The sequence below is a fragment of the Oncorhynchus tshawytscha genome, unplaced genomic scaffold (genome assembly GCF_018296145.1).
Source record: "Oncorhynchus tshawytscha isolate Ot180627B unplaced genomic scaffold, Otsh_v2.0 Un_scaffold_822_pilon_pilon, whole genome shotgun sequence".
In the NCBI taxonomy this organism is placed as follows: domain Eukaryota; kingdom Metazoa; phylum Chordata; class Actinopteri; order Salmoniformes; family Salmonidae; genus Oncorhynchus; species Oncorhynchus tshawytscha.
The window spans coordinates 330,050-347,142 of record NW_024609824.1 but is presented as its reverse complement, the minus strand read 5'-3'; the positions used below and the strand labels follow the sequence as shown (position 1 = coordinate 347,142).

At 41.1% G+C, this 17,093-nt stretch overlaps 1 protein-coding gene across 3 annotated transcripts in view; it reads left to right on the top strand.

The window, feature by feature from the left end:
• Positions 1-338: 338 nt before the first annotated feature.
• ghitm (growth hormone inducible transmembrane protein) overlaps positions 339-17,093 on the top strand; it is a 35,947-nt gene continuing 19,192 nt past the window's right edge. Inside the window, exons 1-5 of one of the 3 annotated variants that reach the window (XM_042319071.1) lie at positions 339-454; positions 3,457-3,614; positions 12,248-12,350; positions 12,540-12,651; positions 15,974-16,115. In XM_042319071.1, the coding sequence (XP_042175005.1) occupies positions 3,480-3,614; positions 12,248-12,350; positions 12,540-12,651; positions 15,974-16,115 (492 nt within the window). In that variant the 5' untranslated portion in view covers positions 339-454; positions 3,457-3,479. Of the gene's footprint in view, positions 455-3,438; positions 3,615-12,247; positions 12,351-12,539; positions 12,652-15,973; positions 16,116-17,093 lie in introns of those variants that run through there. The other 2 variants (XM_042319070.1, XM_042319072.1) reach the window with 2 other exon arrangements.

Here is a 17,093-nt window from a genome sequence, read left to right as displayed (position 1 = left end):
AAACATATGTTTACATTGCCAAAGCAAGTGAAATAGATCAAAGTTAAATAAACAATCAGAAATGACAGTAAACATTACACTCATAGTAAACATACGTATTTCTTTATCAACGTAAATGTGCAAAGGCCCGTTAAAAAATAAAAAAAGATTTCCAAAGAGTCATAAGCAAGTTGAAACTGACAGATGTGCTATCCTAAAAAGTAGACTTGCAAAGGTTGCAGCACTTTTTGGTGGATGAAGATGTGCCGCCACCTGTTGGAATTCATTTGACACGTCTTTAGAATCTCTAGAAAAAAAAATCGACCTAAGAACTACAAGTCACATTAATTTCGATGAAATTCGTCCCTTGATTATGACGACATCTGTCAGAACGTTCAAGAAATTGCGTCATATTACGTCGGTGAAGTGCGCACTTATCTCAAGGAAGGTGAACAGAAATCTAGCTACACGCTTGGTATGTAATATATAGGGATTTGACTTGTCTTTACATTATAAGTAGGATTACTGTGTTTTATTGTTGACATGCTCTGTCAATGTATATATTTGTAACCTCGTTTCCTCCTTGAATGCGTTACTAACTTGTCAACTCGATATGATTCACAACAGCGACTAGCTACTATAGCGAGCAAGCTGCTAAGTTAAATGACTTACGCAATGGTTACAAAGCAAGGAACATTCTCTGCCAAATTCAATTAAATATATTTTTTTTATGACTATGAAAGATAGTTATGGTACTTTTGTGTTCATGATCCTCGTTATTTAATTTAACTTTTCCAAGCTTTGGGATTCTGTAGTTAGCTAATGTTAGCTAACATACTGTGTTATGAAAACCAGAATGATCAGCTTGTAAGCTAGCTATGTTTATCACTCGCCTTTGTATACTGAACAAAAGTATAAAAGCAACAATTAAAAGATTTTACTGAGTTACAGTTCTTATAAGGAAATCAGTCAATTGAAATAAATTCATTATGCCCTAATCTAATGAGTTCAAGTTTCTGGGCAGGGGCACAGCCATTGGTGGGCATGCCAGGCCCAACCAATCAGAACGAGTTTTTCCACAAAAAAGGGCATTATTATTACAGACAGATACTCCTCAGTTTCTTCAGCTGTTCGGGTGGCTGGTCTCAGATGATCATCCAGGTGAAGAAGCCGGATATGGAGGTCCTGGGCTGGCGTGGTTACATGTAGTCATATTGAGGCCGGTTGGACTACTGCCAAATTCTGTAAAACGATTTTGGATGCGGCTTATGGTAGAGAAATGAACATTACATTCTCTGGCAACAGATCTTGTGGACATTCCTGCAGTCAGCATGCCAATTGCGCGCTCCCTCAACTTGAGACATCTGTGGCATTGTGTTTTGTGACAAAACTGCACATTTTATAGAGGCCTTTTGTCCCCAGCACAAGATGCACCTGTAATGCTGTTTGGTCATCTTCTTGATATGACAAACATGGAGAACTGCTCACTAACAGGGATGTAAACAAATTTGAGCAACACATTTGAGAGAAGTAAGCATCTTTGTGCATATGGAACATTTCTGGGATCTTTTTTTCCTGCTCATGAAACATGGGAGCAACACTTCACATGTTGTTTATATTTTGTTCACTATATAAAATGAGCTAGTTGCCTGACAATGACTGTGTTAGCTAAGATAGTTTCTGGTCTGTTGTTTCCAATGGGGGCAAATGAATCCGTTTTTGGAAATGAACTGTATGGAGATCAAATATTTCATTGATGAGAAAATTCCGGCCACTGGCCATCCTCTCATCACCATATTTGGTAGTGAGTGGAAACGCCAACTGGATGCTTCATATTTATACATCCTTTAAAATATCTGGCTCATTGTTCTATCTGTGGTGATACCTCTGGTTCACAGTCTGAGATTATTGGCATATATTTGTCTGGAAAATGTCTTCTCACCAGCTCTACAAGCCAGAATGTTGAATACAATTTATATTTTAACTTACTTTACGAGTTGTCTGTTTGGTTTCTCCTTTTGCAGGTTGGGATGTGAGACAATATATTTAATTACAAACTTTTCAGAGCGCTGGTATGGAGTTAATATTTCTATCACCTGAAGCATGGGCAGAAACATGTATTCACGTGGACGAACTCTGCAAGCAAAGACCTACAGTATAGAGACAGGCAGAGACTGCTTCTCCAATAGAAATCCCAGATCATGGCGACGTTGATTAGCTCATACACAGAAACGTCATCCATGCTTCTCCTGCCCCTATTTTCAAGTATCCATGCTTCTCCTGCACCTATTTTCAAGTATCCATGCTTCTCCTGCCCCTATTTTCACGCATCCATGCTTCTCCTGCCCCTATTTTCAAGTATCCGTGCTTCTCCTGCCTGTATTTAAGTATCCGTGCTTCTCCTGTCTGTATTTAAGTATACGTGCTTCTCCTGCCTGTATTTAAGTATCCGTGCTTCTCCTGCCTGTATTTAAGTATCCGTGCTTCTCCTGCCTGTATTTAAGTATACGTGCTTCTCCTGCCTGTATTTAAGTATCCGTGCTTCTCCTGCCTGTATTTAAGTATCCGTGTTTCTCCTGCCTGTATTTAAGTATCCGTGCTTCTCCTGCCTGTATTTAAGTATCTGTTCTCCTGCCTGTATTTAAGTATCCGTGCTTCTCCTGCCTGTATTTAAGTATCCGTGCTTCTCCTGCCTGTATTTAAGTATCCGTGCTTCTCCTGCCTGTATTTAAGTCCTGCCTGTATCCGTGCTTCTCCTGCCTGTATTTAAGTATCCGTGCTTCTCCTGCCTGTATTTAAGTATCCGTGCTTCTCCTGCCTGTATTTAAGTATCCGTGCTTCTCCTGCCTGTATTTAAGTATCCGTGCTTCTCCTGCCTGTATTTAAGTATCCGTGCTTCTCCTGCCTGTATTTAAGTATCCGTGCTTCTCCTGCCTGTATTTAAGTATCCGTGCTTCTCCTGCCTGTATTTTCATCTTGCGCTCATGCTTCAGGTGATGGAAATGTTAACTCACTACCAGCGCTTTGAAAAGTTGACTTTAACTATACTTTCCTGTAGACATTATGTATCACATTCCTAAAAATGAAAGTAAGTTAAAATATATTATGTATTTGACAATCTGGCTTGCTGAGGTCATGAGAAGAAACTTTCCTGATCCAAACGCTCATTAATGCCCGACATAGAAATCAATGCAATTCAACATTTGGTTTTCAGGCTCGTGTGCTAAAGTTAGCTGATTTTAGCCACACGGTTGTATTGACATAGACTTGGGTTGCATGAAAACAGTCAGTGGGAAGCCAGAATCTTAAATACAATTCAATCAACTTACTGTGCCGATGGGCAGGCCAGTTGGTCATTATGACGGGGAATTTGAGACGAAATATCGAAAGGAATGTTTTAAAACATGTATCTGTTGTAGACCCATTTCTTCTCTGCTTACCTCATGCTTCAGTTGATAGAAATCGGACTGTTTTCAGATTTGTAATTCCAGAGCTTCATCATGACCATGTTGGTGAGGCTAGCATGCCTGCGCAGTCTCCCTGTGTCCGGGCTGCGTCCTGTGTTGACCCATGGCTCTCCAGCCCTGAGGAGCTCCACCCTGAAGAGCTGCCCGCCCCTCCTCAAGGTCCACCAGGTAACACATCAGGGATGGGCTTTTGACATTGTTGGACTGTTCCAACACTCACATTTTTACTAAAATAAAGTAAGACATTTATAGAACACAATGCCTGCACTGGGGGAAAAATATGTGCACATTTATCTATATGCCAACAGTTTTTAAAAATGCCTTTAATGATCATAACCAGTACAGATAACATCCTAATTGTTAAATTGCCTCATATTTAAACAATAAAAGACAAGTACCATTTGTTTAATTTATTGAAACCGTAATATCAACTGGTTAAATTGTATTGTGGAACACAATATTCAATAAGGCAGTGATGTCATAAGTGGCGCTTGCTTGTAGAAGCCTATGCAATGGAATAGCCTTGTTTTGTTAATTTAGCGGGCAATATGCTCTTATTTCCCCGAGGCCTTATCAGTCAAGACACCTATTTTATTGTAAAAAAACAACAACTTTGTAATATTACAGAATAAAATAGAAGAGAATTTGAAACAGGGCTCAATTTGGTAAGTAGATTAAAAAAAAAATCTAAAATCAGGGTTACAAAACACACTTGTTCTTTTCGATATACAGCAGTTCAATGTAGTTTATTCCGCCTGGCTCTTTGGAATTTTCTAAGTGGATTAGCAATTCCACATTGAGCGCTGAGTAGGCCTAGGCTTAATGATTCTGATTTAAAATACGCTTTTTATGAATGTAATGTTTTAGCATATTTTCAGTGTGAAACCTGCCTATGTTTACCACTGGCCTAGGCTATAAGCCTGCTAATCAATCCTGTTAATCCTGTTACCTACGCACTGTGGGATTTTGTTCCAACTAGGCACCACACCTTTTTATTTATTTTGTTTAACCTTTATTTAACTAAGAAAGTCAGTTAAGAACAAATTCTTATTTACAATGATGGCCAAACCCGGACAACGCTGGGCCGATTGTGTGCCGCCCTATTGGACTCCCAATCAATTGTTCAGTTCAGTTATTCCCTAAATGAAACACACAAGGTCTTCCAGGTCAGTTAAATCCAAAACGTAAAGCCAGGGGGGGACTAGCAGTTCACGAAGTAGGGTCATCACTATTTACTACAGCCACAAAGTCATATTTTCTACAATTTGATCTGATTAAAATCTGATTTTAAACCTAACCCTAGACCATAAGCTTAACCGCACTGCTAACCTTATGTCTAACCCTAACCTAACGAAGACCAAAAGCACGTTAAAAAAAAAAAAAAATGAATTTTTACTATATAGCCAATTTTGACTTTGTGGCTGTAGTAACTAGTAACAATCGCAACGTAGCCTAAGAGGAAAATAGACGACGCAGTTATTACCAACCTGCAGGTTGTTGTTGGAACACATATTCCCCAACTTCAGTCAACAAGTCCAGTTTGAGTTTGTGATAATGATGTCGGCATTTGGCAAGGTATTTAGCTTGTGTATCGATCAGATGTAAAATCTAAATAAACTGTTAACATATCAACAAACAAAAGAGGAATAGTCACAAGCAAACAAGCATACATACAAACTATTTACATTGCCAGGAATCCTAAACAAACAAATCATATTCATTAATAATACGAGTTTGAATTGCCTTTTTGTTTTTCATTTTAGTTAAAGTAGTGCCATATTGTTTAAATTCATTTATAAAGTGAGGTTTTGAATTTGCATTTGTGAATATGAAATTTACCTAGTATTATTTGCAGTTGAATTAAATATACTACATCTTTATCAGAATTTCTGAAATAAATCATTATATCAAAACCATTATATAGTACAACCGGTCCTATTTTTTTGGGTAACAAAATTCTGTATGTCAATCCAAAACATTCTACTATAAATACAGGCAAAAAACGAATGCAAAATGGTCTCCTTCTCCATTCCACAGAAATCACATTAATAGTCAACTTGAATCTTTCCAAAACATGTTTCACGGGATAAATTGTAACATTTTAAATGAAAAATGTATTTATTTTAAAATGTTTTACATCAGCAGATGTCTCAAAGTGCTATACAGAAACCCAGCCTAAAACCCCAAACAGCAAGCAACGCAGATGTAGAATCAGTTAGACTAGTTTTATAGGTGTTTATTTCTGTAGGTCTAACGGGAACTTGTGTATGCACGCGTGTTTACAGGGAGTGGTTGGAAACACAGTTGAGTGAGTGAGACACCGAGGGGAAAGGGAATTTAGGGAGAAGAACTGTGGGATGCTTGGCTTGGTTTTCTTTTTTGTTTTGTCCTTACCAGTAATACAGATAGACATAAAATAGAGAAATAAGTCATAAGATAACAAAGTTAATAAACACTAGATTAATTAATTACACTACATGAAGACACATGGTTGGAATTGATTGAGCCATACAGAACAACTCTTGTCTGTATGTAGTTGCTATATATCTGTTGAGTTTTCTCTGAGAGGGGGAGATGAAGAGAGACCAGTCTCTCTGTAGCTGGTGGCTCCCTGCCCTGGTTTGTTATGCTGCTTATTTACTCCTTGGTTACCGACTTCTCCAAGTCCAAATGTTTTGGCCCCAAAGCGTGACGGTTTCTATAGCTACTTCACATACATTCCCATGCAGTCACATTGCTGGCACAGGCTCAATGAGAGCTTGAATCTCTCCTAAGACTGCAAATATTTGCATATGTAAGTCCCCTAAGGCGGCAAATATTTGGATATGTGTAGCTTGTTTTGGAGGTGTGTGTTTAAAAAAATAAAATAATAATTCTGGTATTGTCCCTGTCACGTGTTGGCACCCTCCAATGCCCCCTTGTCTCAGGGTCTTTATGTCATGTTTCAGCTGACATGTCTCAGGGTCTTCAGTATGTCATGTTTTCAGCTGACATGTCTCAGGGTCTTTAGTATATCATGTTTCAGCTGGCATGTCTCAGGGTCTTTAGCATGTCATGTTTCAGCTGGCATGTCTCAGGATCTTTAGCATGTCATGTTTCAGCTGGCATGTCTCAGGGTCTTTAGCATGTCATGTTTCAGCTGGCATGTCTCAAGGTCTTTAGCATGTCATGTTTCAGCTGGCATGTCTCAGGGTCTTTAGCATGTCATGTCTCACGGTCTTTAGCATGTCATGTTTCAGCTGGCATGTCTCAGGGTCTTTAGCATGTCATGTTTCAGCTGGCATGTCTCAGGGTCTTTAGCATGTCATGTTTCAGCTGGCATGTCTCAGGGTCTTTAGCATGTCATGTTTCAGCTGGCATGTCTCAGGGTCTTTAGCATGTCATGTTTCAGCTGGCATGTCTCAGGGTCTTTAGCATGTCATGTTTCAGCTGGCATGTCTCAGGGTCTTTAGCATGGCATGTCTCAGGGTCTTTAAATCAAATGTAATTTGTCACATGCTTTGTGTAGACTACCAATTACTTATGGGCCCTTCCTTCCCAACAATGCAGAGAGGAAAATAAAAATAGTAATACTAGGATTGATAACTTGTCTTTATACACGTGTTACCAGTACAGAGTCCACGTGCAGGGTTACGAGGTAGATATGTACATCTAAGTAGGGATAAAGTGACTAGGCAGTAGGATAGATAATAAACAGTAACAGCAGCTAATGTGATGAGTCAAAAGAGTTTGTGCAAAAAGGGTCAATGCAGGTAGTCCTGGTAGCTATTGGTTAATTATTTGCCAGTCTTATGGCTTGGGAGTATAAACTGTTTAGGATCCTATTGGTTACAGACTCCGTACGCTGGTACCGCTTGCCGTGTGGTAGCAGAGAATAGTATGACTTGGGTGGCTGGAGTCTTTGACAATTTTTAGGTCCTTCCTCTGACACTGCCTGGTATAGAGGTCCTGGATGGTATGGATCTCGGCCCCAGTGATGTACCGGGCCTTCCTCTGACACCGCCTGGTATAGAGGTCCTGGATGGCAGGGATCTCGTCCCCAGTGATGTACTGGGCTGTACGCACTTCCCTCTGTAGAACCTTGCGGTCGGATGCCAAGCAGTTGCCATACCAAGCGGAGATGCAGCCAGTCAATATGCTCTCAATGGTGCAGCTGTAGAACTTCTTGAGAATCTGAGGGCCCCATGCCAAGTCTTCTCAGCTCAGCCTCGTGAGGCTGAACAAACTTAATGATGGTGTTGGAACTATGCGTAGCCACGCAGTCGTGGGTGAACAGGGAGTACAGGAGGGGGACTAAGCACGCAGCCCTGAGGGGCCCCCATCTTGAGTGTCAGTTTGGGGGATGTGCTTTTGCCTACCCTCACCATCTGGGGGCGGCCCGTTAGGAAGTCCAGGACCCAGTTGCAGAGGAAGGTGTTCAGTCCCAGGGTCCTTAGTTTAGTGATGAGCATGGAGGGTATTATGGTGTTGAACGCTGAGCTTTAGTCAATGAACAGTATTCTCACGTAGGTGTTCCTTTTGTCCAGGTGGGAGAGGGCAGTGTGAAGTGCAATAGAGATTGTCAGCTGTGGTTTTGTTGGGGTGGTATGCAAATTGAAGTGGGTCCAGGGTGGTTGGAATAATGGTGTTGGATGTGAACCATGACCAACCTTTCAAAGTATTTCATGGCTACAGGATGATAGTCATTTAGACAGGTTACCTTGGCATTCTTGGGCACAGGGACTTTGGTGGTCTGCTTGAAACATGTTGGTATTACAGACTGGGTCAGGGAGAGGTTGAAAATGTCAGTGAAGACACTTGCCAGCTGGTCAGCGCTAGCTCTGAGTACGAGTCCTGGTAATCTGAATGTTAACCTGTTTAAAGGTCTCACATCAGCTACGTAGAGCATGATCACACAGTCCGAACAGCTTGTACTCTCATGCATGATTCAGTGTTGCTTGCCTCGAAGCAAGCATAAAGGTTTTTAGCTTGTCCGGTAGGCTTGCGTCAATGGGCAGCTCGCCGCTGGGTTTCCTTTTGTCATCTGTGATAGATTGCTAACTCTGCCACATCCGATGAGCATCAGAGCAGGCGTAGTAGGATTCCATCTTAGTCCTGTGTTGAAGCTTTGCCTGTTTGACGGCTCGTCGGAGGTTGTGCTGTAATTTCTTATAAGCATTAGTGTCCCACTCCTAGATTAGTGTCCCACTCCTAGATAGCAGCAATAGATTACAGCTCTATCAAATAATTGTTCTCCCCACTGTAGGTTGAAGTCATCAAAACAACTTGTTTTTCAACCACTACACAAATTTCTTGTTAACAAACTATAGTTTTAGCAAGTCGGTTAGGACAACTACTTTGTGCATGACACAAGTCGTTTTTCCAACAATTGTTTACAGACAGATTATTTCACTTATAATTCACTGTATCACAATTCCAGTGGGTCAGAAGTTTACATACACTAAGTTGACTGTGCCTTTAAACAGCTTGGAAAATTCCAGATAATGATGTCATGGCTTTAAAAGCTGCTAATTGACGTCAATTGGAGGTGTACCTGTGGATGTATTTTAAGGCCTACCTTCAAACTCAGTGCCTCTTTGCTTGACATCATGGAAAAATCCAAAGAAATCAGCCAAGACCTCAGAAAATATTGTGGACCTCCACAAGTCTGGTTCATCCTTGGGAGCAATTTCCAAATGACTGAAGGTATCACATTCATCTGTACAAACAATAGTGTGCAAGTATAAACACCATGGGACCACGCAGCCGTCATACCGCTCAGGAAGGAGACGCGTTCTGTCTCCTAGAGATGAACCATACTTTGGTGCGAAAAGTGCAAATCAATCCCAGAACAACAGCAAAGGACCTTGTGAAGATGCTGGAGGAAACCGGTACAAAAGTATCTATATCCTACAGTAAAATGAGTGCTATATCGACTTAACCTGAAAGGCCGCTCAGCAAGGAAGAAGCCACTGCTCCAAAACCGCCATAAAAAAGCCAGACTACGGTTTGCAGCTAGACATGGGGACAAAGGTTGTACTTTTGGGAGGAATGTCCTCTGGTCTGATGAAACAATAATGGAACTGTTTGGCCATAATGACCATCGTTATGTTTGGAGGAAAAAGGGGGAGCTTTGCAAGCCGAAGAACACCATCCCAACCGTGAAGCACGGTCGTGGCAGCGTCATGTTGTTGGGGTGCTTTGCTGTAGGAGGGTCTGGTGCACTTCACAAAATAGATGGCATCTTGAAGGAAAATTGTGGATATATTGAAGCAACATTTCAAGACATCAGTCAGGAAGTTAAAGCTTGGTCGCAAATGGGTCTTCCAAATGGACAATGACTCCAAGCATACTTCCAAAGTTGTGACAAAATGGCTTAAGGACAACAGTCAAGGTATTGGAGTGGCCATCACAAAGCCCTGACCTCAATCCTATATTAACTTTGTGGGCAGATCTGAAAAGGCGTGTGTGAGCAAGGAGGCCTACAAACCTGACTCTGTTATACCAGCTCTGTCAGGACGAATGGGCAAAAACTCACCCAACTTATTGTGGGAACCTTGTGGAAGGCTACCCGAAACGTTTGACCCAAGTTAAACCATTTAAAGGCAATGTTTCCAAATACTAATTGAGTGTATGTAAACTTCTGACCCACTGGGAATGTGATGAAAGAAATAAAAGCTGAAATAAATAATTCTCTCTACTATTATTCTGACATTTCACATTCTTAGGCGGCAGGGTAGCCTAGTGGTTAGAGCTTTGGACTAATAACCAAAAGGTTTCATGTTCAAATCCCCAAGCTGACAAGGTACAAATCTGTCGTTCTGCCCCTGAACAGGCAGTTAACCCACTGTTCCTAGGCCGTCATTGAAAATAAGAATTTGTTCTTAACTGACTTGCCTAGTTAAAATAAATAAAGGTAAAATTTAAAAAAAATAAAGTGATGATCCTAACTGACCTAAAACAGGGAATTTTTACTAGGATTAAATGTCAGGAATTGTGATAAACTGAGTTTAAATGTATTTGGCCAAGGTGTATGTAAGCTTCTGACTTCAACTGTATTAATGAAGCTGGTGACTGATGTGGAAATCTGATGTCCAGAAGCTCTTTTCGGTCACAGGAAACGCTGTATCAAAAAAAAGTTACAATCAAAGCCCCCCAAAAAATACTCAAAATGGAAGAATCGGTCAAGAGCCTGTAAACCAGCATCTATCCATTTCAGTGCCGTTCTCTTGCTAGGCTCACAATTGAATTAAAGGGCAACTACATCTGCCATATATATATATATATATATATAAATATATATATATATATTAGTTCCCAGACCTCCAAAAGTGGTCTCCTGATGTGTTTTAAAGCATTGTTGACTTACAACATCCATTGTTTTTAGTTTTCTATAAAAAGTGGGATTTGAGAGTGAAAACTAAACTGGGGGAACTAAATTTACCCCAAAAATAAAACTGATTTTATAGGGCCCTACATCTGTAGACTGACTGTTCAAAATGGTTAACAATAAAACCATTTTCGAGATGGTTCTAAACAGTCAATGTAAATATGATATTTCCAAGTTGAAATGTCATTTTGTGTATGGATAGGCTACTTGCTCAGCCTGCAAATTAAAGATTTGCTTTCTGTGCCGGTTTTCTTTTCATTCAGGACCGTAGTTTTCCATTGGTACTGGCGCGGTGTGACACTGGCAAATTTACCTGAATGTCAGGCCCTGCAAGGTCATGCTAATTAAAGTTGGCTAGTCATTATTAGCCTGGTTCTGTTTGGAATGCAGGCACATTATGGGACAGAGGTAATGACTAGAGCCCTGCCAGTACAGATGATGATGATGATGATGATGAATGGATCGGTTTTAGACAATAGTGAATGCATTACGGGGGGGGGTCTACTAAGTTAACATATGGAGTTGTTTTAACACGGTCATACCAAGGATCATTTAGCTACTTGAGTTTTAGGACCCTTAAGATATCAAAAAATTATATATATATAAAATATTAGATGAAACATTGAATCGAGCCTTACTGATATTAGCCCATAGAAACACATTGAGTAACAACTTCATACATGGATAAACAGAGAGCCTGTACATCTCCAGCTTAAACTGACACATTTTTATGGCGATTTAAAAAATATATATAAATATTTAAACATTTTTAAAATGTATTTATAATGCTAATAAGATTTCTGTGGGGCTACGGACATAGGACTCATTTTTCTCTGAAAGACCCTACCTGTGGACAAATTATGTCTTCAATTGTAGGTCAACATGCTGTAATAATAACTGATTCTGTGTAATATTAACCTTTCTGTGTAATACTAACCTTTCTGTGTAATACTAACCTTTCTGTGTAATACTAACCTTTCTGTGTAATACTAACCTTTCTGTGTAATACTAACCTTTCTGTGTAATACTAACCTTTCTGTGTAATACTAACCTTTCTGTGTAATACTAACCTTTCTGTGTAATACTAACCTTTCTGTGTAATACTAACCTTTCTGTGTAATACTAACCTTTCTGTGTAATACTAACCTTTCTGTGTAATACTAACCTTTCTGTGTAATACTAACCTTTCTGTGTAATACTAACCTTTCTGTGTAATACTAACCTTTCTGTGTACTAACCTTTCTGTGTAATACTAACCTTTCTGTGTAATACTAACCTTTCTGTGTAATACTAACCTTTCTGTGTAATACTAACCTTTCTGTGTAATACTAACCTTTCTGTGTAATACTAACCTTTCTGTGTAATACTAACCTTTCTGTGTAATACTAACCTTTCTGTGTAATACTAACCTTTTACTTTCCTCTTTCATCAGGGCTATTCCACCAAATCCAGATTTGGTTTCCGTCGTGGGAAAACGGCCAAGGACCAGCTCCAACAGGCAGCTTTCGAACCAGCAACTGATACTGCCATCAGAAGTGAATATATTGACTTACTAAACCATTTTTTAAAAATGTCACCTCGTAACACAAGGGGGGCAGGATGGACCTGTCATGTAAACACAGGCCCGTCTCACACCCCCTCACATTCACATCATGAAGTCAGTGCCTTGTGCCGATCAGCAGCAGGTTTTAACTGGTGTAAATGTGCTCTGTATTCCCTTGCAGTGGATAACATGGGCAGGATGTTCCTGGCTGGAGGGGCTGCTGTAGGCCTGGGAGCTCTGTGCTACTACGGACTAGGCATGTCCAATGAGATCGGAGCCATCGAGAGGGCAGTGTAAGTGCTAATGCTTCCATTGGTAGTGTGTGTTGTACTAGTAGTGTCCCATGGTAGTGTGTGTGTTGTACTAGTGTTGTCCCATGGTAGTGTGTGTGTTGTACTGGTGTTGTCCCATGGTAGTGTGTGTTGTTGTACTGGTGTTATCCCATGGTAGTGTGTGTTGTTGTACTGGTGTTATCCCATGGTAGTGTGTGTTGTTGTACTGGTATTATCCCATGGTAGTGTGTGTTGTTGTACTGGTGTTATCCCATGGTAGTGTGTGTTGTTGTACTGGTGTTATCCCATGGTAGTGTGTGTTGTTGTACTGGTGTTATCCCATGGTAGTGTGTGTTGTTGTACTGGTGTTATCCCATGGTAGTGTGTGTTGTTGTACTGGTATTATCCCATGGTAGTGTGTGTTGTTGTACTGGTGTTATCCCATGGTAGTGTGTGTTGTTGTACTGGTGTTGTCCCATGGTAGTGTGTGTTGTACTGGTGTTATCCCATGGTAGTGTGTTGTTGTACTGGTGTTATCCCATGAAGGTACAGTGGTTTAACAATTCAACCGGTATCAAGTGCTTGTGTCATTGTTTTTACTGCAGCTATTTCTGTGTAGTTCCATAGGTTTCACCACAACTCAAAGGAAAGTGTTACTTTACCTGTGTCCCAAATGGCACCCTATTCCCTACAGAGTGCACTCAGAGCCCTAATGATTCCTGGTTGAGTATAGTGCCCTATGTTGGGAACAGGGTGCCTATTGTGCAGGTATATCAACTCGAGGTCGACCAATTCTGATTTTTCAACACCGATGCCAATTATTGGAGGACCAAAAAAATCCGATACCGATTAATCGGCAGATTTAAAAAAAAATATATATATATATAATAATGACAAATACAACAATACTGAATGAACAATGAACACTTATTTTAACTTAATATAATACATCAATAAAATCTATTTAGTTTCAAATAAATGATGCAACATGTTCAATTTTAAATAATGTAAAAACAAAGTGTTGGAGAAGAAAGTAAAAGTGCAATATGTGCCATCTAAAAAAGCTAACTTTTAAGTTCCTTGCTCAGAACATGAGAACATATGAAAGCTGGTGGTTCCTTTTAACATGAGTCTTCAATATTCCCAGGTAAGAAGTTTTAGGTTGTAGTTATTATAGGACTATTTCTCTCTCTACCATTTGTATTTCATAAACCTTTGACTATTGGGTGTTCTAATAGGTACTTTAGTATTGCCAGCCTAATCTCGGGAGTTGATAGGCTTGAAGTCATAAACAGCGCAATGCTTGAAGCATTGTGAAGAGCTGCTGGCAAACGCAGTAAAGTGCTGTTTGAATGAATGCTTACGAGCCTGCTGCTGCCTGCCACCGCTCAGTCAGACTGCTCTATCAAATCATAGACTTCATTATAATATAATAACACCCAGAAATACGAGCCTTAGGTCATTAATATGGTAAAATCCGGAAACTATAATGTTTATTCTTTCAGTGAAATACGGAAGCGTTCCATATTTTATCTAACGGGTGGCATCCATAAGTCTAAATATTGCTGTTACATTGCACAACCTTCAATGTTGTCATAATTACGTAAAATTCTGGCAAATTAGGTCGAAACGAGGCAGGCGGCCCAAACTGCTGCATATACCCTGACTCTGCGTGCAATGAACGCAAGAGAAGTGCCACAATTTCCCTAGTTTAATATTGCCTGCTAACCTGAATTTCTTTTAACTAAATATGCAGGTTTAATAAAATATATTTCTGTGTATTGACTTTATAGTTAGGTACGATTGTGCTTTTTCACAATGCGCTTTTGTTAAATAATTCCCCCTTTGGCGAAGTTGGCTGTCTTTGTTAGGAAGAAATAATCTTTGCACAGTTCGCAACGAGCCAGGCAGCCCAAACTGCTGCATATACCCTGATTCATGTTAGCAGGCAATATTAACTACATATGCAGGTTTAAAAATATATACTTGTGTATTGATTTTAAGAAAGGCGTTGATGTTTATGGTTAGGTACACATTGGTGCAACGACAGTGCTTTTTTCGCGAATGCGCTTGTTAACCTGTCTGGTACCAGTGGGATGGTAGCGTCCCACCTCGACAACAGCAAGTGAAATTGCAGGGCGCCAAATTCAAAACAACCGAGATCCCATAATTAAAATTCCTCAAACATACAAGTATTATACACAATTTTAAAGATAAACTTGTTGTAAATCCAACGACTGTGTCCGATTTCAAAAAGGCTTTACGGAGAAAGCACACGACGCGATTATGTTAGGACAATAAATGTTCAATAATGTCCCTCTTTATGTCCAAAAACCTCAGTTTTGTAGGTGCGTTTAGTTCAGTAATCCAAAGGCACAAAGCGCGCTCTCAACATCGAGACGAAAAGTTTAAAAAAATACAATAAAACTTAGTAGAAACATGTCAAACGATGTTTAAAATCAATCCTCAGGTTGTTTTTGTCATAAATAATCAATAATATTTCAACTGGACAAAAGCTTTGTCAATAGAAAAGGAGAAACAAAGGCGCGCTCCCGATCACACGCTTGGCTCATGTCTGTAAATGTCCACTGTCCACTCATTGAAAGTGCTGTATCTCCCTAATTTTTCAGAGTAAAATCCTGAAACAATGCCTAAAGACTGGCCACATGTAGAAGAAGCCATAGAGATCGTGAACTGGGTCCAAAGTCTTTGTATGGTGGATAGGCTTTCAATGGAAAAACAGATTTTGAAAATAATAGTACTTCCTTCGTTTTTCGCCTGCCATATCAGTTCTGTTATACTCACAGACATTATTTTAACAGTTTTGGAAACATTAGTGTTTTCTATATCCTAGCTTCTGGGCCTGAGTAGCAGGCAGTTTAATTTGGGCACGCTTTTCATCCAAAATTCCGAATGCTGTCCCCTACCCTAGTGAAGTTAAATCACCCGTTTGGCGAAGGAGGCTATGATTCAATGATAAATTAACAGGCACCGCATTGATTATATGCAACGCAGGACAAGCTAGATAAACTAGTAATATCATCAATTAGTAATGTAGTTAACTAGCGATTATGTTAAGATTGATTGTTTTTTATAAGATACGTTTAATGCTAACTAGTACCTTACCTTGGCTCCTTGTTGCACTCACATAACAGGTAGTCGTGTGGAGTGCAATGTAATCGGCCGTGATCGGTGTCCAAAAATGCAGATTACCGATTGTTATGAAGAAAGAAATCAGAGAAATCAGCCCTAATTAATCGGCCATTCGGATGAATCGGTCGACCTCTAATATCAACGTGCTGTCCTCTGTAAATGTTTATTTTCCCTGTGTCTCCTGCCCCAGTATCTGGCCCCAGTACGTGAAGGACAGGATCCACTCGACCTACATGTACTTTGCAGGCAGTGTGGGGATGACAGCTCTGTCGGCTGTAGCCGTCAGCAGGACCCCAGCCCTCATGGGTGTCATGATGAGAGGATCCTGGCTGGTAATTCACATTTTATTATTTCACCTGGATTTAACCAGTCAAGACAGCTTGTTTTTAAAAGGTAGATTCAGCTAAATGACGTTGTCACGAGCAGCACCACAGATATTAAGATGAGCGAGATGCAAGACTTCACTCTCACACAGTTATGCAAAGATCTGCCATTAGCATAGTTTTAGTTTTACGCTGTTACAGCAGGGTAGCCACGGGACCAGAACAGCAGGGTAGCCACGGGACCAGAACAGCAGGGTAGCCACGGGACCAGAACAGCAGGGTAGCCACGGGACCAGAACAGCAGGGTAGCTGTTATAGCAGGGTAGCCACGGGACCAAGACAGCAGGGTAGCCACGGGACCAAGACAGCAGGGTAGCCACGGGACCAAGACAGCAGGGTAGCCACGGGACCAAGACAGCAGGGTAGCCACGGGACCAAGACAGCAGGGTAGCCACGGGACCAAAACAGCAGGGTAGCCAAGGGACCAAGACAGCAGGGTAGCCAAGGGACCAAGACAGCAGGGGTAGCCAAGGGACCAAGACAGCGGGGTAGCCAAGGGACCAAGACAGCAGGGTAGCCAAGGGACCAAAACAGCAGGGTAGCCAAGGGACCAAAACAGCGGGGTAGCCACGGGACCAAAACAGCGGGATAGCCACGGGACCATGACAGCGGGGTAGCCACGGGACCATGACAGCGGGGTAGCCACGGGACCAAAACAGCGGGGTAGCCACGGGACCAAAACAGCAGGGTAGCCACAGGACCAAAACAGCAGGGTAGCCACGGGACCAAAACAGCGGGTAGCCACGGGACCAAAACAGCGGGGTAGCCACGGGACCAAAACAGCGGGGTAGCCACGGGACCAAAACAGCGGGGTAGCCACGGGACCAAAACAGCGGGGTAGCCACGGGACCAAGACAGCGGGGTAGCCACGGGACCAAGACAGCGGGGTAGCCACGGGACCAAGACAGCGGGGTAGCCACGGGACCA